Source organism: Nuphar pumila, chromosome 2 (genome assembly GCF_984573655.1).
Source record: "Nuphar pumila chromosome 2, dmNupPumi1.hap1.1, whole genome shotgun sequence".
Taxonomy (NCBI): Eukaryota; Viridiplantae; Streptophyta; class Magnoliopsida; order Nymphaeales; family Nymphaeaceae; genus Nuphar; species Nuphar pumila.
Window position 1 is genome coordinate 73,867,957 of NC_143250.1, and position 24,834 is coordinate 73,892,790.

At 38.5% G+C, this 24,834-nt stretch overlaps 1 protein-coding gene across 1 annotated transcript in view; it reads left to right on the plus strand.

Moving 5' to 3' along the window:
* Nucleotides 1–655: 655 nt before the first annotated feature.
* The window catches only part of LOC149845766 (PHD finger protein ALFIN-LIKE 2-like), a 53,820-nt gene continuing 29,641 nt past the window's right edge, over nt 656–24,834 (plus strand). The window contains exons 1-3 of the mRNA XM_089995981.1: nt 656–1,046; nt 1,163–1,195; nt 1,333–1,555. Of these exons, the coding sequence (XP_089852107.1) occupies nt 947–1,046; nt 1,163–1,195; nt 1,333–1,555 (356 nt within the window). The 5' untranslated portion in view covers nt 656–946. The remainder of the gene's footprint in view (nt 1,047–1,162; nt 1,196–1,332; nt 1,556–24,834) is intronic.

A 24,834-nucleotide genomic window follows, 5' to 3' on the forward strand; every position in this document is an offset into this window, starting at 1 on the left:
ATGACGGGAATGAGGTGTGGGTTATGGTAGTGGAAAGGGAAGAAGGAGAGGGGGTTGGGGGTTAATGCCCCCCCAATAAACTTGATCTGGAGTGAAAAAACACCTCCCCACCAAGGTTTTTCAAAACCTGGTTTTGAAGTGGGTCGCTCCAAAACTATGTTTTAAAAAATGTCATCCAAAGATTCCAAAATGTGGTGTTGGAAGTGAAATCCAAGTTTATGCCGAAAAAATTAGTAAAACTGGGTTAATTCAATTAAGTAAAACCATGGTTCTATTAAAATCAACTTGGTAACTAGTGAAGCTGATTCAAAAAGCTTAAATCAAGTTACGGCACAAAAATGACAGGCTGAGCCAGGGTGATCAGGTCTTTGTGCCGGGTGCAGTTTCTTCGGGTTATAAATTAAAAAAAAAAATTTAAGACCCAAAATCGGGTTTTAAGTAGGTTAGTGTGTCATTGAAGCACAGCCCTAAAGAACGCATCTACAGAACGGATGGTTAAGTCACAACCGGGGGGGAGGGGTGGTGGTCTTGGGTTCGAAACCTGCTCGGTTATCCTCCGACTTTTTGCTTGATGCTTACCAGCCGTACCCCCAAAACAGAAGCGGCGAGAGAGAGAAAAAAGGGCGAGAGGTTTAAATAGATAAGAAAAGCGTCGGTTTGGTGGTAATATCGGAAGAGTAAGGAGGGTGCTCCCGAAAAGCAATCCCCCCGTCCCCTTCTTTCAGTCTTTCTTCTCCACCTTTTCAAGGCGTATAAGAATTCTGGCTCCGGGAATTCGATCGACGTTTTCCGATCCGATGGTGGTCGTCCTGTGAAGGAAGGAAGGAACCCCAGGGAGTGGGGCTCATGCTTCGCTCCTTCGTCTCCTATCTCTCGCCTTTGATCTCCCCGATTTCCTGTTGAGAGGAACTGAAGAAGAAGAAGACCGAGGGGAGAAGGAAGGTGCATGGAGATGGCTTCCATTTCGTCGAACCCTCGCAGCGTTGAAGAAATATTCAAGGACTACAGCGGCCGTCGTGCAGGAATCATCCGGGCTTTAACTTACGGTAATGTCCAGAGATCTTTCTCTAGTTTCCTTCTTTGATCTCATCCTTTGAAGTTCTTCGTCTTCCGATCATTTAAATTGTTTTTTTTTAATTGTTTGATGTTTTCAATCTTTCAGATGTTGATGAATTTTACTCGCTCTGCGACCCGGGTTAGTTGTTTCATTCGTGCGTCTACGTAGATCTGTGCATTTGTTAGGGTTTTCCTTTTTCTTAGTTGGAGCGTTTCGTGCAACAATTTTTTTTCCTCTTCATTTGTTCGTGGAAAGTTGACCGATCGTGAATGTAGATAAGGAGAATTTGTGCCTGTATGGAAATCCGGATCAGTCGTGGGAAGTGAATCTCCCGGCGGAGGAAGTCCCTCCGGAGCTTCCGGAGCCTGCACTTGGGATTAATTTTGCAAGGGATGGAATGAATCGGAAGGATTGGCTCTCGCTTGTTGCTGTACATAGTGACTCGTGGTTGCTCTCTGTTGCTTTCTATCATGGTGCTCGGTTTAACCGTAATGAGAGGTAAACCACCCCCTCTCTCTCTCTGCTGATTTAACGTCAACAATTTTTTGTACTGCCTCAAGTTTTGGGTTCCTATTCTTGGGTTTGCTTATTTTTCTCTGCTTTTCGCTAAGATCTAACTTTTAAGAATATGTAAATGGAAAAAAGGACAAAAAAGTCTCGTTGATATTTTTTATTCTAGATGCTGTGAAAGAATGTGGAAAATGCCAATCTTTTAGAAATATTTTGATGTTCCATGCATGATATACATATTTTTTTCCCCACGTCGGCATCATGAATGACAGCTGCTAATGATATTCTGACATTTGAAGGAAATTTGTGGTGTTTATCACCTAGTCATGATCTGCTGCTTTTGTTGATGTTCCAGGTGCTTGTCGAGGCTTCAAGTGTTTTGATTGTAAATCATCAGGATAAATTCCTGTGTTCCTTTTATTAGGAAAAAAACATTTGGAATAACCTGAATGGTGCTTTAGCTATGTCAACTTCAACTAAGAAAGGTTAAACGTAGAGAAGATTTATGTGCTTAGTGCGCCTGTTCTCAGAAGCATATCCACACACACACACACACACTGTCACACACACACACACGCTGAAAGATTGGGTAGCCCTATTTTACTTACAGTACTTGTTGTGGCTGTGAACTGATGGAAAAATGTATTTGATTGGAAAATGTACTCTCTGATAGTGCCTCCCTGCATTGGTGAAAGGTTTTTCCTTGTTGGGTTCTGACCACCTGGTATCCTTCCTTTAACAGCACGGTTCAAATTTGGTGTTAGGAAATACTCAGGTTGCTCCTTTTGACATGTTGCTCCCACGGTCCCACCTCTTCCTCTGGCCCCTTTTCTCATCTTTGAACTCAATTGGCTACTATGCTCGAAGTTCTTAATATTGGCTAATCTAAGGCCTGGAAGGCATTGGCCACACAAATTATTTTTAAACTTCTAGAGGATGCACTCCTTCAATTCTTTACAAATTAGGATAACATCTTATTTAAGCTGTTCTCCTCTATTCAGAGTCGTTCTTACAACTGCATTGAATCAGTGAGATGCTTCTTTTCTAAATTAGCTGGACTTTACCTTTTCTTTTCTCATGCAGTTAAAGTACAAGGTTTCCACACCTTATGCCTTGTCAGCATTGGGTCACTGCAATATTTTCTCTTCTAAAACTTCTGTTCTTTCTTGACTTTTTCGCTTCTCATGCAGTTAACCCACAAGGTTTCTGCACCTTATAACTTGTCACTATTGCTACATTTCTTTTTGCACCTTGTGCTTTGTCACTGTTGCTACACTTATATCTTAAGGTAACATCAACCATATCATCTAAGCAATGTTATCTAGTCTTTCCTACTTTAAGTTTTTTACCTTTTCAAGACATGTATTTAAACTAATATTTATAGGTGATAATCTTGAATAGACTGAACAATGTCAAGTGACCATTTTTTGTTTCTGTATTTTGGATGCATAGATCGGTAATAATCAGAATTGAGAATCCTATTCTTATTGGACAAGTGTACCTAGTGCAGTTGGATGATCCAATGCTTGAATGCCATTGTCTTGAGATGGCATACACCATTAGTGAGTGCAACAAAGAGTTGGCTATATTGGACCCCTTTGGTGCAGTCTCTTGAACAAGAATTGGCGCATGTTTTGGCTGGGATAAATGTATCAAACAAATGTATGATGTTGGTTCTACTATCTTGTCCACGGTTAAGTTATTAATTGGACCATAACGAGCACATTTAATGGTCCATATATTTCTTTTCAATTGCAATATCCAACTCTAGAGGCATGTGGAAATCCGACATAAGATTTCAAGTGCGTTATATGTATATAATGAATTTTAATATTCAAATTTATTAATTAATTTTGAAATAAATTTTTTATAACAAAGAGGCTTAGATATTGCACATCTAGTCCATGACTTGCTGCCTTTATGCCTTCATACACAAAAGGTAGTGAAGGCATGGAATATGAGGATGAATTTTAATTTGAAAGTTTAACTGAAAATACATGTATGGATGTCATGTTTATGTGCGTGCATGCTTACGTGAGTGGACAAACATATTCATTGCTAGTTGAATTCTCAAATTAATTAAGGTTCAAGGCATGTGTCACTGCAAAAAATAAAAGATGAAAAATTTGGGAGAAGGAACCAAGAGCATTTTTTTTCTTCATTAGAACAAACTAAAATATAAAAATCAGAATCAGAAAATGAGCAAAATACTGTTTAAATTTGAGAATAAAGAAAGCATTGTCATAATTTGTGATATTTTTTTTGATGTTATTGCTAAGATTTAAACTTTATTAAGGTTCTTTAATATCTAGCAACAATAATCACAAATGTCTACTCACACAAATGCAAAGATAGATAATTGCTCATCAAAGAGTGTAAGCATGGTTATTTTGCAGTGGAAGACTACCTATTAACTTAAAATGTAGTACATTGACACAATATAAGTGTGAGATTCTCCACCAGAACTTGTTTTGTGAGAAAGAGAAAAGAAGATGAGAGTAGGGGCTGCGGCTGTCACGATTTCCTTAATGTGAAATCATGACCTAAAGAGGTTATATTAATATGTTTTGAGTGTACAATATGGGTCCGGGTTTGGTATAATATCCTGACCGGAATGAAATAAAACAATATAAAGTTGTACATAAAGGCTATACAAGTGGATACGGGTCTGGTATGATATCCAGACCCAAAACACCACTTTATCACCCCTCCTCAAGTTGATCATGGTTCTGAACCATGAACAACTTGCCTTTAAGCGTCCAAAAACGATCTTTTGTCAAGCCCTTGGTAAAAATATTTGCAACTTGTCTTTCAGTGTTAACAAATTCAGGCTCAATCTCTTTTTCTTTAACCTTTTGTCTCACAAAATGTTGGTCGATCTCAATATGCTTAGCGCGACTGTGGTGTACTGGATTGAATGACATATTGAGAGCGCTTTGATTGTCACACAACAAGGTAGACGGAGAGATCGTTTCTCTCACTTCAGTCAGTAAGTGCCTGACCCATGTGACTTCGGCAGTAGCGGCAACCATGGATCTATACTCAGCTTCAGTGCTTGATCTAGCAACAGCCTTTTGTTTTCTACTACTCCAAGAGACTAAGTTTCTCCCAATAAAAACACAATATCCTGATGTAGACCTTCGCTCATCAGGATCTCTTGCCCAGTTTGCGTCACAATATACAATAAGTTCACGCACATTCTTGCCAGACGTCTGTGAAGAATATATCAACCCATCTCCAATGGTCCCTTTCAAATATTTGAGTATCCTCTTAACCGCCTCCATATGCCCAGTACGTGGTGCATGCATGAATTGAGACACTTGATTGACTGAATAAACAATATCAGGTCGAGTAAATGTGAGATACTGTAACATTCCTATTAGACTGCGATACCTGGTGGGGTTTTCATACAGGTCTCCATCATGAGCACTTAATTTTTGGTGGAGCACACTTGGAGTGGCTAAAGGTTTGCAGTCTTTCATACCCGCCTTGCCGAGAACATCTATCGTATACTTGTGTTGAGTGAGAGTCAAACCATGAGCCCAACTATCGACTTCTACGCCAAGAAAATAGTGCAAGGCTCCGAGATCTTTCATTTTGAATCTCTGACCTAATAGATCTTTTACTTCTTTGATGTGATCTTCAGAGTTTCCTGTGATAACTATATCATCAACATAAATTAACAATAGAGTGATCACATTCTGACTTCTAAAAATGAATAATGAGTGATCTAATAGGGAGCATGAGAATCCATGTTTCTGAATCTCAAGGGAGAAGCTGTCAAACCAAGAGCGAGATGCTTGTTTTAGGCCATAGATAGCTCTTTTTAGCTTGCACACATGTTTTATAATTTTGTTCTTGATATCCACGGGGTTGTTCCATATAGACTTCCTCCTTCAAATCCCCATGCAAAAATGCATTTTTTACATCAAGCTGACTCAGCTTCCATCCATGCTCAACAGTCAAGGAACGAATAATTTGAATTGTTCCCATTCTCACCACTGGACTGAATGTCTCATCATAGTCTTGTCCTGCTTCTTGAGTGAATCCTTTTGCAACTAGTCTCGCCTTGTATCATTCAATGGTTCCATCTGGTTTATACTTTATTTTGTAGACCCATTTGCATCCAACAACATTTTTGTCAGGTGGTCTGGGAACGATTTCCCAGGTTCCACATTCATGTAAGGCTTGCATTTCATCATTCATGGCTTCTACCCATTTAGTGGAAGTAGCTGCTTGATAGTACATGATAGGTTCATCTCCCTTATTCAGAGCAGTTAAGAAGAGCTGAAAGTCCAAAGAGAAATTGTTATAGCTGACCCACCTATCAATAGGATGTCGCATGTGATTGGATCTTCTGACCTCAAGAGTATGAGAGGGAGTAGGTGAAGCTGCTGAGATGTGATTTGAAAGATTTGGCGTTATCGTTCTCTGTCTAGCATAGTAAATGCCCTTGTATTTGCCCGGTACAAATGATATTTCTTCTCAATGTTGTGATCTCGATGTGCCAATAGTCTCAGACATTTCTTTTTCCTGCTGCCCACAATCTGGAGGACAAACTTCATTGGAACTAGCAAAAAGTCCTGAATTCAGCCAAGGATAATAAACTTCGGTCATGGTAGAGGACATATCCATTGTGCCAACTTTGTGATCAAAATTGTGTTAATCAAAGATGACATTTCTTGAGATTCTGATACGTCTGTTGACGGGATCGTAACACCTGTATCCTTTGTAGTCGTCGGCATATCCCACAAATCTATACTTCCGAGCCTTGTCCTGAAACTTGTTTCTTAGGGACCGATCAATATGCACATAACAAACACATCCAAAAGCACACAAATCATAATCACTAGAATGAGCTCCAAAAAGACAGTAATAAGGAGACTTATTTTCTAGAACAACCATAGGCAATCTATTTATCACATGCACGGCAGAATGAAGGCTTCTGTCCACAGATTAATGGGAAGATTACTATCATGGAGCATACTCATGGCACTTTCAACGATGTGCCTGTGTTTTCGCTCAGCAATCCCATTTTGTTGAGGCGTGTGTGGGCAGGACACCCTTCTTCCTATCCCATTATTTTGAAAAAAAGAAATAAAGTCACTAGAAGAGAACTCCCCACCTCCATCACATTGAAAGAATTGGATAGACTCAGAGAATTGATTTTTTACTAAGGAAAGAAAATTTTGAAACAAAAGGAAAACTTCTGACTTATTTTTTTATGAAATATATCCAGGTGTATCGAGAGTAGCTATCAACAAAGATTAGGTAGTATATGCTCCCAGATCCAGAGACAACTGGGGCAGGTCCCCATACATCAGAACATATCATCTCAAAAGGCTTTGAAGCTCTTTTATTAATAGAATGAAAAAGCAATACATGACTTTTGCATAGAGAACAACTCGAACATTTCTGGCTTTTCTCATCCACATTGAGACTTTCTTTTGGAATGAGATTATTAGAAACAAGTTTCTCAATAAAATGACTCCCACAATGTCCTAATCGACTATGCCATAAAAAAAGCTTATTACATTCAGAAATACTAAAAACATTTGCTAAAGGGAAGGAACACGACTCTAATGAAGACTTCGAATCCAGATGAATAGGGCGGACGGGATGACATGGAGCTTCTTCAAAGACACATATTGCCTCGTCTTTTTCCTTCAGCGAATGTTTCCCTCGTGCGAAGGTCCTTGACCTGCCCAGAGAAGAGAGTGAATTCGACTGAAGCATGATTATCATCAACAAGCTTGGAAACATAGACAATATTTTTCTTGATATTTGGAGCATGAAGTACATCAGTAAGTTCAAGAGTAGAATGTGACATGAGAATAACAGATTTTCCAACATGGGAAACAGGATGATAGGATCCGTCTCCAGTGACAATGTTACTTTTGCCAAAATAAGGGATAGGTTTAGAAAGTTTACCTGCATCACCAGTCACGTGAGTTGCTGCCCTTGAGTCGACGAACCATGTGCCTTGATCGTTCTGTTTTAATTTTAATTCTGAGAGGACATATATATTAACAGATCTTTAATCTCTCCATTGTCTCTGATATTAGTGGGCTTTGCTTTCTGTTCTGTCTGTGGAGCCTTTCCTTTATTTTCAGGGTTGTGCCAACAATTCGCCTTGATATGCCCCCTTTTGTTGCAGAGGAAGCAAGTGAGGATTGGCCTTTGTCCCTGAGTATGAGTCAAGATATTTGGAGTGGGAAGCAATCCACGTCCTCCGTGTCCATTTCGCCCTTGTCCTCCTCGCCCTCGTCCTCGACCATAAGTCACTCCTGTGGCAAAGACTTCTTGGGAATTTATATGAGCATGTATTTCTTGAGAAAATCCCTTCAGAGTCATTTCATACTAAATTAGTTTAGCTCTCAGCTCATCAAAAGTAGGAAGGGCAGGTAGACATAATAGTGAAGTGACGATCATATTATAGTCGGGTCCTAATCCACTCAGAGTTTGTTGCACCATATCACTGTCACTCACGGCATATCCTATAACTGCAAGTTGGTTTGTGATAGTCTTCATCTTGTTGAGATATTCCATGATGGTCATGGAATCTTTTCTCAGTAGCTGAAATTCCATCTTGAGAAAAACCATCCTCGCTTGTGAAACTTGTGAATACGTCTGAACCAATTTCTCCCAAAGTTGCAGGGCTGTACAATTGTCGGGGATCGCAACAAGAATTAGAGGTAATGTATGCAACTACTGATTGGTCTTTCCTTTCCCGGTTAAGATATTCTGCATTTTTGACATACACAATTGAAGTTGCTCCTTTATCATCTTTCTCTTCTCTCGTAACAAATTCTAGCGGGATTGGAGTGGTTCCATCCAGATGACCTAAGAGACCTTGACTCCTTATAAGGGAAATGATTTGTCTCTTCCAAATCAAGAAGTTTGAGGTGGTTAACTTTTCAGAAACAAGCTGGTTGAAGAAACTTGAAGGAAGACTCGATTGAGAAGAATGAGAATCCTTAAAAAATTTAACAAGGATATTCACGAAGTGTGAAATGCAAAAATTGAACAAGGCTATTCAGGAAGTGCCCAGTCTACTGTCGCCCCCCCCCCCCTTTTTTTTTTGAAGTTGAGCAACCTTCTAGGACCTGACGATTAGATACTGTCAGATTTAAAGAGAAACCAGACCTAAAATTTTCCCTTCCCCCTTTTTATAAGGTTTGTGATTGACGCAATAAGGAGTTCTCACACGTTGAACAAAATTTGGAACTAACTGTGTTTTCAGGCAAAACGCAGATGGTAATAGCAAGAAGAAATATGCTATAAAGTGGAGACGCTTGATAGAAATAAAAACAGATTGAAATCTGCTGTCAAAGAAAAATCAAGTCTGAAAAAAAAAAAAACTTTAATATTTCAGATCTGATGCAATTTCAGATCTGAATATTCCGGTTCACGTGAAAGGAGAATGCACAGAGATGAAATGTTCAGATCTGGTGCAAGAACACGACCAGGTCTGAATATCCCAAATGAAGAATAAGATGGGTCGTCTTTAGGGATTCATGTGAAACAGGAAATTCACGTGGGACGTAGTAAGAATTAGGGTAGTTTAAGAGATTCACGTGAGACGTGATGATTTTAGGGATTCACGTGAGACGTGAATCCTCCGAACAATGGAAGAGAAGAAGTTGAGATGAAGAAAACGAAAGGAGCTGAGATGAAGAAAACGAAAGAGAAACCTCTGGTCGTACCTTTTGGAAGCCCCTTCAAGCCCTATGTGGATCTCGGCTCTGATACCATGTGAGATTCTCCACCAGAACCTGTTTTGTGAGAAAGAGAAAAGAAGATGAGAGTAGGGGCTGCGGCTGTCACGATTTCCTTAATGTGAAATCGTGACCTAAAGAGGTTATATTAATATGTTTTGAGTGTACAATATGAGTCTGGGTCTGGTATAATATCCAGACCCGGAATGAAATAAAACAATATAAAGTTGTACATAAAGGCTATACAGGTGGATACGGGTCTGGTATGATATTCAGACCCAAAACACCACTTTATCAATAAGCTTGAAAAAGTATGCTGAATTTGCTCTGTGGGATTTGTATTTTCGTTGTTTGTTTTGAAGTTTGAGAACATAGCCCATATTTAATTATATATGCAAACTATCTAATAAAATTGTGCATTTATTTTTAATGTGGCTCGAAGGAATGAGTCTCTTCATATTCAAAACTTTGTCACGATAGTTTTATTTATTCTTGGACCAAATTTCATGGATTTGGTTCTACTCTTTGGATTGTTATTATCTGGAATCTATATATTCTTGCATTGAGATGGCAGTAGGGGTGTGAATTGGTCAGTCTGGGGTCTGATTTGGTTGGATCCAGGTAGTACCAAATTCGGCCTAAAATGATCTGTGTTTATGAGAGGTGGAGTTGAAGCCAGATTTGGACTTATATCATCCAGCTGAACTGGAATTCACATAATATGATAAAATCTGGAGTGAACCTAACTATGCTTATATATTTGGATTCCAATAAAAATTCAAATCAGTGTTTGTGTTTCTTGTTCTATATATAATTGATCTCACATTATCACACCATTTAAAGTGGATTATGTATGACGTGCATTGTTCAAGGTGTTCTATGGCCCTCTTGTTATGAGATGAAACCTGAAAAAGCTCGATTTTGTGTATATGGACACCTAGTACAAAAATCTGATTAGATTGTAGGAAAAATCCACATTCTAATCCGAATAGGATTTAGTAATTGATTTGGTCAGATTATTATCAAATACAAATTGATCGTATAACTAGATGTAATATTGCTTACAAACCCGACTGAAGAGTTGTCTAACAAAACCTGCACGTTGACATCTCCCAGTTGACTGGTATGGAACTTGTTCTTTTTTTCCCCACTGTTTTGGTGCTTTTAATAAAAGGTGGTTGCCATTGAGCAGCAGCCAAGAGAACAAGAAACTCAAGAAGAGAGAGTGAGAAGAAGAAGAAAGCCTTTATCTAAAACTTCATTGCTTGCAAATGATGGAGAGAATACAATATAAGGGGACGACCCCTCTTTGTTACAATACAAAACAAAAACTGTTGGCTCATAACCACTAACTACTTGTTAAAGTGCATAAATGCCCTCATTAAATAATCTATGTACATAATAATGGAGGAAAACACACAAAAATAGAAATATATATGATACAAAGCATATTACACTTCTAAATACTCCCTCTCAAACTTGAGATGATGCCAAGGGAATCATCCCAAGTTTGAAAAGGAAGGGCTGAAAGTATGAAAGAACTAAATTCTTTGTAAACACATCAGCCACTTGCTCTTTTAAGCTCACATGTTCTAATAAAATGATCCCATCTTCATATGTCATCATTGTAAAGTGACAATCAATCTCAATATGCTTTGTCCTCTCATGAAATTCAATATTTTTAGCAATATGAATGACACTCATATTGTCACAATACAAGGAAGTTCTTCCACAAACTTCCATACCAAGATCCTTAAGAAGCCATCTTATCCAAATAGTTTATGTAGAAACTTGTGTCATGGCTATGTACTCTGCCTCAACTGCGGACAAAGAAACACACTGTTGCTTCTTGCTCTTCCAAGATATCAAGGAATTGCCGAAGAAAACACAAAATCCCGTAGTGAAAAGATAATCTCTAGTTGATCCTCCAAAATCTGAATCACAATATGCTCTAATGTCTGTGGAGGACGAGACCGAAAAGAACATGCCAAAACATATAGTGTCTCTCACATACCAGATTATTCCGAGCACTGCTGGGTATTCATAAACTGACTGACTGCATGAATTGCATATGTGATGTCAGATCTAGTAATAATCAGATATATCAAACTGCCTATAAAGCACAAGATCTTCTAGTTTTTCTCCATTTGAAGCTCTCAACTTGACATTTTCTTCCATAGGAGTTGCAACTCTTCTGCAGTCATATGCTAACCTTGCCTTCTTTGCTAGATCTGTGGCACACTTGTGCTAAGATAGATAGAGTCCCCTCAATCCCTTCATTGAGTATGCAACTTCCAAATTTAGGAAATACTTCAAATTTTCTAGATCCTTCATCGCAAATACTGCAATTAGACTTTTCTTGGTATCCACAATTTTCAGCATATCATCAACATACAAGAGCAATATACATTTCTCGGGCTTAGAAGAGGACACAAATAAAGCAGGGTCATGATAACTTGGCAAAAAGCCAAAGGACTTTACTTAACTACTAAATTTCTCCAACCATACACGTGGTGCTTGCTTGAGCCCATACAAAGCTCTTCTCAACCTGCATATTCGTCCCTGAGAATCTGAATATCCTTGAGGTAATTCCATATAAATCTCCTCCTCCAAGCCTTCATTCAGAAAAACATTCTTCACATTAAGTTTCCAAAGGTTCCATTGACGAATTGTAGCCACTGCAAGTAAAGTCTTTATGGTGGTCATGTGGGCCACTGGTGGAAAGGCTTCAGTGAAATCAATGCCAAATTGTTGGCTATAGCCTTTAGCCACGAGTCTTGCCTTTACATCTCGATTGATCTATCTGCCTTAGTTTTGATTTTGTATACCCACTAGCTTCTTACTACATTCTTGCCATGCGGAAGGCCCACAAGGTCCCATGCTTGCATTTGTTCAAGAGCTTCAAACTCCTTTGCCATTTGCCTGCTGCCACTCCTTTTGAGGTTGCCTTTGCATAGGAACTAGGCTCGACATAGAAGTGAATTAAAACAAGAAAAACACGATGATGAAAAGAGAAAGACTCATATGACACAATATGAGTTAGAGGAACAAAAACTCGAGAAGTGCGATGTACTTGAGGAGGAGAAGGTGCAACATGGGACTCTTGACTAGTGTGTTTTGAATCAATAAGAAGGGGATCAAAATTGACATATGGACTTCTTGCTTCTTCAAATTCTATCTAATCCAATAAGAATATTTCTACTATATTATCTTGCCTTCTAGAGTAGCATAGACCAAACCTACCCCTTTCCTCTTGAGTTATCTTCCCTTGAGCTCTTACATTCCTCTCTACCTCCTTTGATTCAGGAAAATGTATTAGAAAAAAAAGACTACAAAATCCTTGTTAAAATATAGTTTGCGTATGGATCTGGATCCAGATCCATACGCATGTCATGTTAAATGAAACACATGCTTAATACAAGGCTCATTGTATACCTGTTTTATTTTATAAAGCCTAGGGTTTGGAGGTCGAGCCTGTGTGTGCCGCCCTAGCCGATTGTGCATCTCCTCTCTCTCTCTCTACTTTCCTGTGCAAGTTGAACCATACGTACAAAATTTAATATGGTATCAGAGCTTGGGGTTGCGGAATCCTATTAGAGGCCGTGTTCAGCGAGATCTGAAGAAACAGGTTTTGGCTCGTCTTCCCTTTTTTATTCTCCTCTCCCAATCTTTCTATGCAACTCGTCTCTTATTCTCCTCTCTGAGTAGCAGCCTGTTTGATTTATTTTTCTTTTGGTTGTAGTCACCATTTTTTATTCTGCTAGTTCTCGATTCTTAACGTGATATCAATCCCATCGTCTGCTACTCATAAACAGGTTCGTCTGTTTTTTTTTATTCTCGTTCGACGACTGTCAGTCATCCACGACTGCAGCCATCAACGACTGCAGCCATCGACGACTGTCAGTCATCGCTCTTTGATTTCCACTCTTAACGTCTGTCAGTTTTTATTCATTCTTTGATTCCAGAAATTTTTCCACAATCTCTTTGATTTCCACTTCTAACGTCTGTCAATTTTTATTCATTCTTTGATTCTAGAAAATTTTCCTTTCCTTTATTGCTATTTTAGCGTCTCCTGTGCAACGCCTATAGGCAGATTATAACAGTTTACAATCTCGATTCTGAATCTGCAAAAAAAAAAGGTTATTTCCAGATATCGGTAGCACAGGTACATGTCTTGTTGAAGTTCTCCTGATTGATTAAGTGATCTCAAACCTGTTTGTTTTCTTTCCATTCGTTTTGTTTGCTTATTCATTGTCCCATTGATATGGATTACTCATCGTCATCCGGTCCCTCTGCAAATTTCTTGAGTCAGCTCGTTAGAGAAAAACTTGCTCATTCTAATTTTTTGACTTGGAAGAGGCAATTCCTTCCTTTTATACGGAGTCAGGATCTCGATGAACATCTGGATGTTTTAGTTCCTATACCACCACGACTTATTTTGCAGGAAACCAAGGATGAGAAGGGTGACACAATTACCATTTCTATTAAGAATCCAGAGTATACAACTTGGAGGAAGCGGGATCAGTCTTTGGTTGCTTATTTTACATCAACACTCTCTCAAGAAGTGTTGGTTACTCTTTCAGATGATTGCACTGTGTATGGATCTGTGGAGTAAGCTGTCTCAGACATATTCTCAGATATCAGAAGCCCGAGTTATGTACTTAAAAAATGAATTTCAAAGTTTGAAGAAAGGCTCCATGATAGTCATGGAATACATAGGCCACTTGAAGAGTATTACTGATCAATTGGCGGTTATTGGAAGTGCTATTGCAGATAAAGATAAAGTTCAACAACTTCTCAATGGATTGGGTCCTGATTTTGACATGTTTATCACAACTTTATCATGCCTTCCGCAGTTGCCCACTTTTGACGACCTTCAAGCGAAACTTCTCCAGCATGAGATGATTATGAAACAAAGGGCAGAAGGAAATGAATCAGCTCGTCCTCATTCAGTTTTGGCCATGGACACTTCTGTAGGTTTTGGACGAGGGAATGAAGGGCATCAAGGAGGCAGAGGCCGCAGACGTTTTGGGCAGGGAGGACGTGGTATCTTGCCTACACCTAATATTTTAGGGGCTTTTAATACAGGGAATCAGAGGAGAGTGCCCACTTGTTTCTTATGTAACAAAAGAGGACATGTGAAAGCTGATTGTTGGTTTAATCTACAGAATAGAGGAATAATAAACAAAATTGAGAACAAATCAGCTACTACTGTGGACACAAAAGTGCCATCCACAGATGTGCAACAACTTTTGTTATCAACATTGTCACAAATGACGATCAAGCAAAATGAACAAGGCGAATGGTATGTTGATTCAGGTGCCGCCACACATGTTACGGGTAATACGGGTAAGTTATCTCACTTATTGCCTTATTTTGAAAAAGGTAGTATAGTTACGGGAGATGGAACTGATCACTCCATTAGTCATACTGGCAGTGCACATATCCCTATGTCAAAGTCCTCACTTCACTTGTCCAATGTCCTTCTTGCTCCTAATATTAAAAAGAACATTGTTTCTGTAGCTAAACTTGTTGACGATATGAATTATTCCGTCGAATTTACTCCCTCTTTTGTTTATGTTAAGGATCTACGAACGAAGGAGACGTTCGCTAATGGGGAGCGACAAGGAAACATGTACGTCTTCAAGGAGATTCCTTCAGTGTCTTCGTCTTCAGTCCCAGTTCTCCAGTTGAAGTCGTCCAAGCATTCTTTAGTGTCTTCGCCTTCGGAGTCTTTGTTTTTCCCTTCATTGGAAGTTTTTAATTCATCTCATTGTAATAAGCCAGATATTTGGCATAGCCGTTTGAGACATTGTAGTCGGGGTTTCGTTGAAAATCTTGTATCTGATGGTCTCCTTCCAGAGTCTAGTCTATGTTCATTTTTTGATAATAATAATAAATGTTCTTCATGCGAACTCTGCAAAAGTCATGTTCTTCCTTTTCATATTATAAATAAAAGAGCTTCAAAGCCATTTGAGATTATTTGTTCCGATGTTTGGGGACCCGCACCTATTCATTCTCTTTCTGGTAGTCGTTACTATGTTATCTTTATTGATTCTTATTCCCGTTATACTTGGATATATTTCTTAAAACACAAGCATGAAGTTTTTCAAATATTTCGGGAATTCCATTCGATGGCCAAAACAAAGTTTGCTTGTGATATTGTGCATTTACAATGTGATGGTGGAGGAGAGTATTCATCGAATGAGTTTATTGCCTTTCTTCGGGATAAAGGAATAAGTCGACATGTTTCTTGCCCTCATACTCCTCAACAAAATGGGGTTGTGGAGAGGAAACACAGGCATATTGTCGAGAGCGCGATGAGCATGTTACATGATAGCAATGTGCCCGTTAGTCTCTGGACAGAAGTTTTTCACACATCTGTTCATATCATAAATCGTCTTCCTATGGCACTTTTGGATCGGAAGTCTCCCTATTATACTTTATTTGGGCAACATCCCTCTTACGATGAGCTGCATGTTTTTGGTTGTGTATGTTATGTACATATTGATTCATCTCTGCGAAATAAGTTTCAGGACAAGGCTGTCAAGTGCAGATTTGTTGGGTATGCAGATGAATACAAAGGTTATCGATGCTATGATCCTACTACAAAACATATTAGGACCTCCAAAAATGTTGTCTTTGACGAACGAAATTTTCAGGTCAATGACTCTACAGCGTTGTCATCTCGAGAATTAGAAGTATATGATCCATGGATGAGCGCAAATCTTTTTGCTAATACAGAAGAAACATGTCAGACAAATTGTCCTTCCTTCGGCTTGAGTAGGGAGTTGAATGACCCACAGATGCATGTTGAATTATCTCCAATTGAGTCTCCAGTTGAGCCACCCCCAGTAGAACGCTTCTATGGACAGATATACACTAGACGAAACAAAAAGACAGAGCCGAGGAATGTGGAAAGCATCACCAATGACCCGGCTCAAAGGCCGTCACGCATTAAGCATCCTATTCAACGATGGGTGAGTTATGAAACCTTCTCCCTTGATTTCCAGTTGTTTATGTCTCAGCTCACAAAACAGGATGAACCCACTTGTTTTAATCAAGCTCTTCAATCCCGTCATTGGACTGAAGCTATGAATGAAGAAATGGAAGGTCTTCATGAATGCCAGACTTGGGAAATAGTCCCTCGGTCAGAAGGAAAGAATGTAGTTGGCTCAAAATGGGTTTATAAAACAAAGTATAAGCTTGAAGGAAGTATTGACATATATAAGGCACGACTTGTTGCTCGAGGATTCACACAACAATATGGTGAAGACTACGATGAAACTTTTAGTCCGGTAGTCAAAATGGGTACTATTCGTGCCATCATATCCCTAGCAGTCGATCGAGGTTGGAGCCTTAGCTAGATGGATGTTAAAAATGCATTTTTGCATGGAATTTTAAAGGAAGAAGTGTATATGGAGCAACCTCCTGGTTATGCCGAGAAGGATCCTACTGCCTGGGTGTGCAAACTAAGGAAATCTCTGTATGGGTTGAAATAGGCATCCCGTTCCTGGTTTGAAAGTTTCTCTATGCAAATTCAGAGTTATGGTTTTAGAAGATGCTATCTGGATCACTCACTCTTTATTTACCAAAAGGCAGACATTGTTATATTTCTTCTGTGATCACTGGGAGTTCAGATAATCATGTGCGACGTGAAGCAGTTTTTAATGAAAACTTTCAAGATGAAAGATTTAGGGGAGTTGAGGTACTTTCTTGGTGTGGAAGTTAACAGACAACAAGACACATTGACACTCATGCAACAAAAATACACTCTTGACCTTCTGGAAAGAGCCGGGATGATGAATTGCAAACCAGTCAATACTCCTAGTGTATTACATCAAAGGCTGAGCTCTGAAGATGGTCATCTTTGTGTCAACCCTACAACGTATAGAAGTCTCGTGGGGATGTTACAATACTTGACCTTTACCAGACCTGATATAGTTTATGCTGTCAATCAGGTATCCCAGTTTATGCATGCTCCAACGGAAGGTCATATGGAAACTGTGAAGCGCATTCTACGCTATTTAAAAGGAACTATAGGAGACAGACTTGTTTATCGCAAGAACGATAATATGCATAGAGGACATGAACTCATCACTTATACAGACGCAGATTGGGCAGGGGATCCAGATGAGAGACGATCTGTCTCTGCATATTGTGTATATATTGGACACAATTTAGTGTCATGGAGCAGCAGAAAACAAAAGGCAGTGGCACGATCGAGTACAAAGGCTGAATACAAATCGATGGCTGCAGGCACGACAGAAGCCACATGGATTAGACACTTATTGAGTGATCTTGGGGAGACAATTATTCGATCATTTCTTCTATGTGACAATCAAAGCGCAATAAACATTGCATGTAACCCTATTCAGCATAACAGAACGAAGCACATTGAGATTGATCAACATTTTATACAGCAGAAAGTCGAGATGAAGGAGATAGAACTACGTCGTGTTCGAACAGAAGATCAAGTGGCAGACCTGTTTACCAAGGGGTTAACAGGACGTCGATTTTGGCTATTGAAGAGCAAGTTGTACATGCTCCAAAATCACGTACAACTTGAGGGAGGGTGTTAAAATATAGTTTGCGTATGGATCTGGATCCAGATCCATACGCATGGCATGTTAAATGAAACACATGCTTAATAGAACTTCATTAATGACATCCTTGTAATATCTCTGATATTACAAGGCTCATTGTATACCTGTTTTATTTTATAAAGCCTAGGGTTTGGAGGTCGAGCCTGTGTGTGCCGCCCCAATCGATTGTGCATCTCCTCTTTTTCTCTCTCTACTTTCATGTGCAAGCTGAACCATACATACAAAATTTAATAGTCCTTTTCCTTAAGTTCAACTTTGCTTAAATAAGTTGTATCCTCATGAAATACCACATGCCTTGAAATCCATACACGCTTTTTCATTGGATCATAACACTTATATCCCTTTTTGTTCAAGAGAAATCCCCAAAAAGCAACACTTTACTGAACATGGGGAAAGTTTATCTCTATATCTACTAGTCAATAAAACAAAGCAAGTGCATCAAAAACTTTCAACATGCTATAATTAGAGGCACAAATCCATATTTTTAAATGGAGATATACTTGTAAGCGCACTTGATGACATACGATTGATCTGGTATATTGCCAAACAAACTACATATGCCCAATATTCTTAGGCACCATTCCATAAAAAGTAATGCTGTAGTAGTCTCCAAAAGATGTCAGTTATCCCTATCTGCTACACCATTTTGCTCAGGTGTGTAGGGACAAGTCTTTTGATGTTCAATTCCTTTATACTGCAAAAAATTCTTAAACATGCAACTCGTATACTCTCCACCAAAATAAGTACAAATAGCTTTAATTGCACTAGAGAATTGATTTTCAACCATTGCACCAAACTTCTTGAAAATGTCGAAGAGTTCATTTCTATTTTTCATCTATAAAGGTAACAAAATATGACGAACCACCTTTCGACAAGACATGAGAGGGTTCTCATATTTTTGAGTGTACAAGTTCAAATGGATTCTCTGATTCTATCTCTCAAACCAAATGGCAAGGTGATGGCGATGTTTGAGAATCCATTTTTTTTGAATGAGAATCCATTTTTTTCAGTTTTCATGAGGTGTAGGTGATGTTTGAGAAGTAATGCGATGACGCAATGTGGCGGCGAGGCCGGAAACCATATTTTCTATTTGTTTTGTCGATCTTAGGACTTTTGTGTATCTTAATTAGACTGAGATGTTTGAATTTAATTTCGCAAACTCATTGTGAAATGATATGATTTTGGAATGGATATGCTTTTTCTTATAATGTGAGTCGAGGTGGATCTGGTTTCAAATTCTAATTAGAAATGGATCCAGCCCAGTTCAACTTTTCATCTTTGTAACCCGCTCAGGGTTGTCCAACTTTTAAAACCCAAAACAATTTTCGTTGTGTTACATTAAAAAAAATTGGGTTACATTTTTACATGTCCTAAGTTGAAGATTTTAGGGCGTTATAGTGAACATCTATCCAAAAACGAAAGTAGCATTTTTCTCATTAAAACATGTGAGATGATGCCAAAATTTCTGGCAAATGATTACTCGAATCCTAAATAGCATGTCTGTGCCCTCGAACAAGCGTAACATTTTCTCCATTAAACATGGGAGATGCTACAAAAAATTCTAGCAAAATACTTACCTAAGCTAGTATGGATGACATGATGATGCCCTCGTTGTTGAAACCCCACTATGACTAGTTCCATTTATGCCTTCAAAGACATCATACTCGTAAGGGCCGCTGCGCCAGAATAGTTATTGCATCTTGTTAGGCCGGTGCTCATTGCGGCTAAATACGCTCAAGCAGTCGATCAAAAGTAATCCTTGATTATGCATGCTTCTTGAAAAAAATGGGTTCTCATACATATGTAGATCACATCTATGCAAAAAAATGAAAAAAAATATTACATTATTTCATTAGAGGGTTCCTTACCCAAGAGGGTAGCAAACGTTACCCCTATATATATGTATGTATGTAAAAGATACATTATATATTGTATTACTCTGCCGAGTCAAACCATGACTTGGCTGAGTTTTGTTAAGTTCCAGGTCATTTAATAATTTGATCTGGTGAATGGCCGAGTTGAGCCGAGTCACCGAGTTGATTCAGTGAGTTTTTAAACACTGATATATACCAATAAACCCAATAAACTGATTTAAGTATCACTTGCATCTAGAGGCTAATGAAGATAGGTGGTTCACTTTTTGGTGTATTTGCTTCCTTATTGAGATGTAATCTCTTTTCTTTCTGTAATGGTTTCCAAATCGATTTCCTTATTAGTAGGTTCTCATTGGCACACCCTGTTATTTGAAACTTTGCAATCTGTATTAATAGCTTATTGTGTCTAGTAAATATGAACCTATGTCACATGGATATGGATGCAGGAGCACGCCACAATACAGATTTGCTTGGTACAATTTGATAATTTCCAATAATTAGGACACAAGAACACGGCTGTGCACACACATAAATGTATGTATGTGCTTGTGTGTATAAAACAACAATTCTAAATCACTATAATTAGTAACATCAAATAATGAAAGTAAATTGAATGTAATGTAATTGATGACAATTTTTAAATGAAAAATGATTCAAGTGAATATGAAATAAGTAAATAAGATCATAAAAGAAAATAAATAGAGTTAATGAGTCAATGACACGATGTTGACAGTGTGAAACTGGTTTGACTGTGCCCATGAATTGTCATGTCGTGTCCATGAAGTGTCCAAGTGTCGTATGGTGTCGATATGGGATACACATGCTAAGTGAAGTGTCTGTGTGACAGATGTGAACAGTTGCTCTCACCTTTGTCCTTACTGCCTCCTTGGTTTCTTTTTTTTTTTCAAGACATATCCCTCCTTCCGTTAAAATGAAGATGATGCCCACTTGATGATAACATTTGGCACAACCTTGCTGTTAGAAAATTTTGCTCCATCTGGTAGTTGGTAGAGACCTTGTCAGTGTAAGATGAGTCAAGTCTTCTCTATTGTGCTTTCTTATCACATTCCATGTTACTGACAGTCGTGATCTTTGTATTTGCAAATGCAAATGGTTTTTCAACCATGTAGTTTTAGCAAATTTTGCAGTTTAAAATGATGGAGTGCGCATATGGAATCCAAAATATCCTATTAATCTTTAATAAGTGGTTTCTCTTCTACTTTATTATTTGCTTCATGATCAGCCATCAATTAAGTTGTGTTGTCAGGTTGAACCTCTGGAACGTACTGTCAAAATGCTCAATGTGAAACTATTGCTGTACTCCTATTGAAGTGCATTGTTGATTATATACAAAATGCCACGTTACTAGATGAAAATATGCTACCAAGTTGTTACTCTTGATGTTATCTATTACTATTTTCTCATATTGTTTTCACTCTTAATTTTAGTTTGATTAGTCCAGCATGGATGAGTACTAATTTTTTTTCCATTTTAAAACACCTTGCTTTGGTGGCACTACCCTATTGAGGTAGGCTCTCTGGGTCATGTTATACTGTGCTGTTATTTTGATTTAAGCTCATCATTTTAAATGTGCATGCCCTTATCATACACCTGCCCCATAATCTTGGGTATGGGGAAAGAAAAGGATAAAGGGACCTACCTCACTACTAATTGCAGAGACAGTAAATACTCCAGTTAGATCCATCAGCATGTTTGTATCTATGTAGTCAAAAGCTCCGACTAGGCACCGACTAGTCCACCTAGTTGGTCTAGGCATAAATAAAACGCCTAGGCTTTGCAATTCCTAGGAGGGTACCTTAAAAGGTACCAATTTTGCCGACTAGGCACTGACTAAGGCGCCTAGTCCGCGACTAAGTAGCCTCCACCTAGGCACGAGGGTGGTCTAGTCATTTATTATTCTTATATATATATATATTTTGTATATATAATTATATATGTGTGTTTGGGTGATTTGTTCTTTGAAATCATGAAAACATACTTAGTTATTATATATATATATGTGTGTGTGTGTGTGTGTGTGTGTGTGTGTGTGTGTGTGTGTGTGTGTGTGTGTGTGTGTGTGTGTGTGTGTGCTACTTTGCTTTTGGGATTTTTCTGTGAAACATTGAAAGCATGCACAGTTAATTTTAATTGATTATGTTTTTTTATATACGCGTGTTACTTTGTTTCTGATGAATTTTTCTGCAAAAGCCTGAAAACATGTTTAGCATTATGAATGATGCAATATGTTATTTATATATGTATGTGTTATTGTGCTTCTGTGAAAGGTTGAAAGCATATTTTGTTGATTATACTGAATATATTATGAATAATTGAATATGTATATATATTTGTGTGTGTACAATTATATATATGTATCTATGTTACATAGACACAGCAACTAGGCAGCTGTAATCTTGTCGACACAGCCCAACACAGGTACTGGTACCTGACGCAGCACGGATACATGCTGGTCCGGATTGGGTTGGGTCCAACCTCAATCCAATCCATTTTTTTTTTGTTTTTTTTCCTCGGTGAATGGCCGGGAGGAAGAAGAAAAAGAAAGAGAAAGAAGAAGAAGAAGAAAAGAAACAGGAGGAGAAGGAAGAAGAAGATGAAAGGGAAAGTGGAAGAGGTGGGGAAGACGGGAGAAGAGGACGAAAGAGGAAGAGGAACAAATGGGAGAGCGTACATTTTCTTCTTTTTCTTCCCGCAACAATCCAAGAGAGAGAGAGAGGCTCAACTTCCCCTTTTATAAGAGATATAAGAGTGAGAGAGTCGAAAGAGTTTGGGTCTGAATTGTATGTGGATCCAGACCCAAACTCTTTCCTCTCTTATATATATATATATATATATATATATATATATATATATATATATATATATATATATATACAACAACAACAACTACGCCTTCATCCCAAAACAATTGGGGTCAACGATATGAACCAAAAAAGAAATTCATTTTGGGTCTTCCACATGAATCCTTTTCCTCCAATCATTTCTATCCAATGCCATGTCCTCGGTGAGGTTCAAAGCATTCATATCCTTTCCTATCATCTCCATCCAAGTCTTCCTAGGCCTACCCCGACCTCTTTTAACTAATATATTTTCCCATTTCTCCAACCTTCTAACTGGAGCATCATTAGGCCTTCGCCGAATATGTCCAAACCACCGTAAACGATTCTCTCGCATCTTATTTTCAGTGGGTGCAACGCCTACCTTCTTACGTATCTCCTCATTCCGAATCTTATCTTTTATTGTATTTCCACACATCCATCTCATCATACGCATCTCAGCTACACTCATTTTTTGAATATGATGCAACATTCTGTACCATATAGTAAAGCGGACCTACTAGTCGTTCTATAAAACTTTCCCTTCAACCGCAATGGCATTCTACGATCGCACAACACTCCAGTTGCACTCTTCCATTTCATCCACCCAACCTTTATCCTATGATTTACATCTCCATCAATTTCTCCGTACTTTTGAATGATAGATCCTAAATATTTGAAAGAATCATCCACCAGTATTTCTTGCTCACCAAGCTTCACTACACTCCCATCACTACTTCGTTGCTTACTAAATCGACATTCCATGTATTCTGTCTTACTCTTACTCAACTTAAAACCTCTTGCTTCCAATGTCTGTCTCCATAATTCTAACTTAGCATTAACCCCAGCTCTAGACTCATCAATCAAAACAATATCATCAGCAAACAACATACACCACGGTACATTTTCTTGAATTGATCTCATAAGCTCATCCATCACTATCGCAAATAGGAAAGGGCTTAAAGCAGATCCTTGATGTAACCCAACCGTTATCGGAAAATTGGTTGTCACCCCTCCACAAGTGCGGACATTGGTTACTACTCCTTCATACATATCTTTAATTATACTAATGTACTTGAGAGAAACACCTTTCTTCATCATTGTCCACCAGAAAACGTCCCTAGGTACTCTATCGTATGCCTTCTCTAAATCAATAAAAACCATATGCAAATCTTTGTTCCTCTCTCTATATCTTTCAATAAGTTGTCTAAGGAGATGTATAGCTTCCATAGTTGATCTTCCAGGCATAAAACCAAATTGATTCTCCGATATCATGACAACCTTCCTCAACCTAGACTCAATCACCCTCTCCCAAAGTTTCATAGTATGACTCATGAGTTTTATACCACGATAGTTTGTGCAATCTTGTATATCACCCCTATTCTTATATAAAGGCACCAAAGTACTCTTCCTCCACTCATTAGGCATCTTATTTGTTCGCCAAATCAAGTTAAAAAGATTTGTCAACCAGTCTAAACCTTTCTCTCCCAAGCATTTCCAAGCCTCGATAGGTATACCATCTGGGCCAACTGCCCTTCTTGATTTCATTTTCTTCAAAGCCTCTGCAATTTCTTTCTTTTGAATCTTGCGCATGAAGTCACGATTTATCTCATGAAAAGGAATGGAGAAGTCTCCAAGATCTTGAGCATGACTATCATTAAATAGCTTATCAAAATAATCTTTCCATCTCTCCTTAATCTCCTCATCTTTGACTAAAACCCTTTGCGTTTCATCTTTGATACATCTAACCATACCCAAATCCCTCGATTTCCTATCTCTCATCTTTGCAAGCCTATAAATATCCTTCTCGCCTTCTTTGGTATCCAACTTGTCATAAACCTCCTTATATACCTTAGCCCTCGCGTTTCAAACTACTTTTTTAGCTTCCTTTTTTGCTATTATATACTTCTTTAAATTCTCATTATCACGACTCTTACTTAGATTTCTATAACACTCTCTTTTAACCTTAATAGCTAATTTGACATCTTCGTTCCACCATGATGTATCCTTACCTAGTGGTGCACCGCCTTTAGACTCACCCAATACCTCCTTAGCCACTTTTCTCATGCCACCCGCTATCTTATTCCACATTGATTCTGAATCCTCCTCGAGACACCAATCAGCTTCCTTAACTACCTGCTCTACAAACATTCCTTGTTTAGCTCCTTTCAGTGCCCACCACTTAATTCTAGGATCTATCCTATGTCTATCCCTTTTTCGGCATTGTCTAAT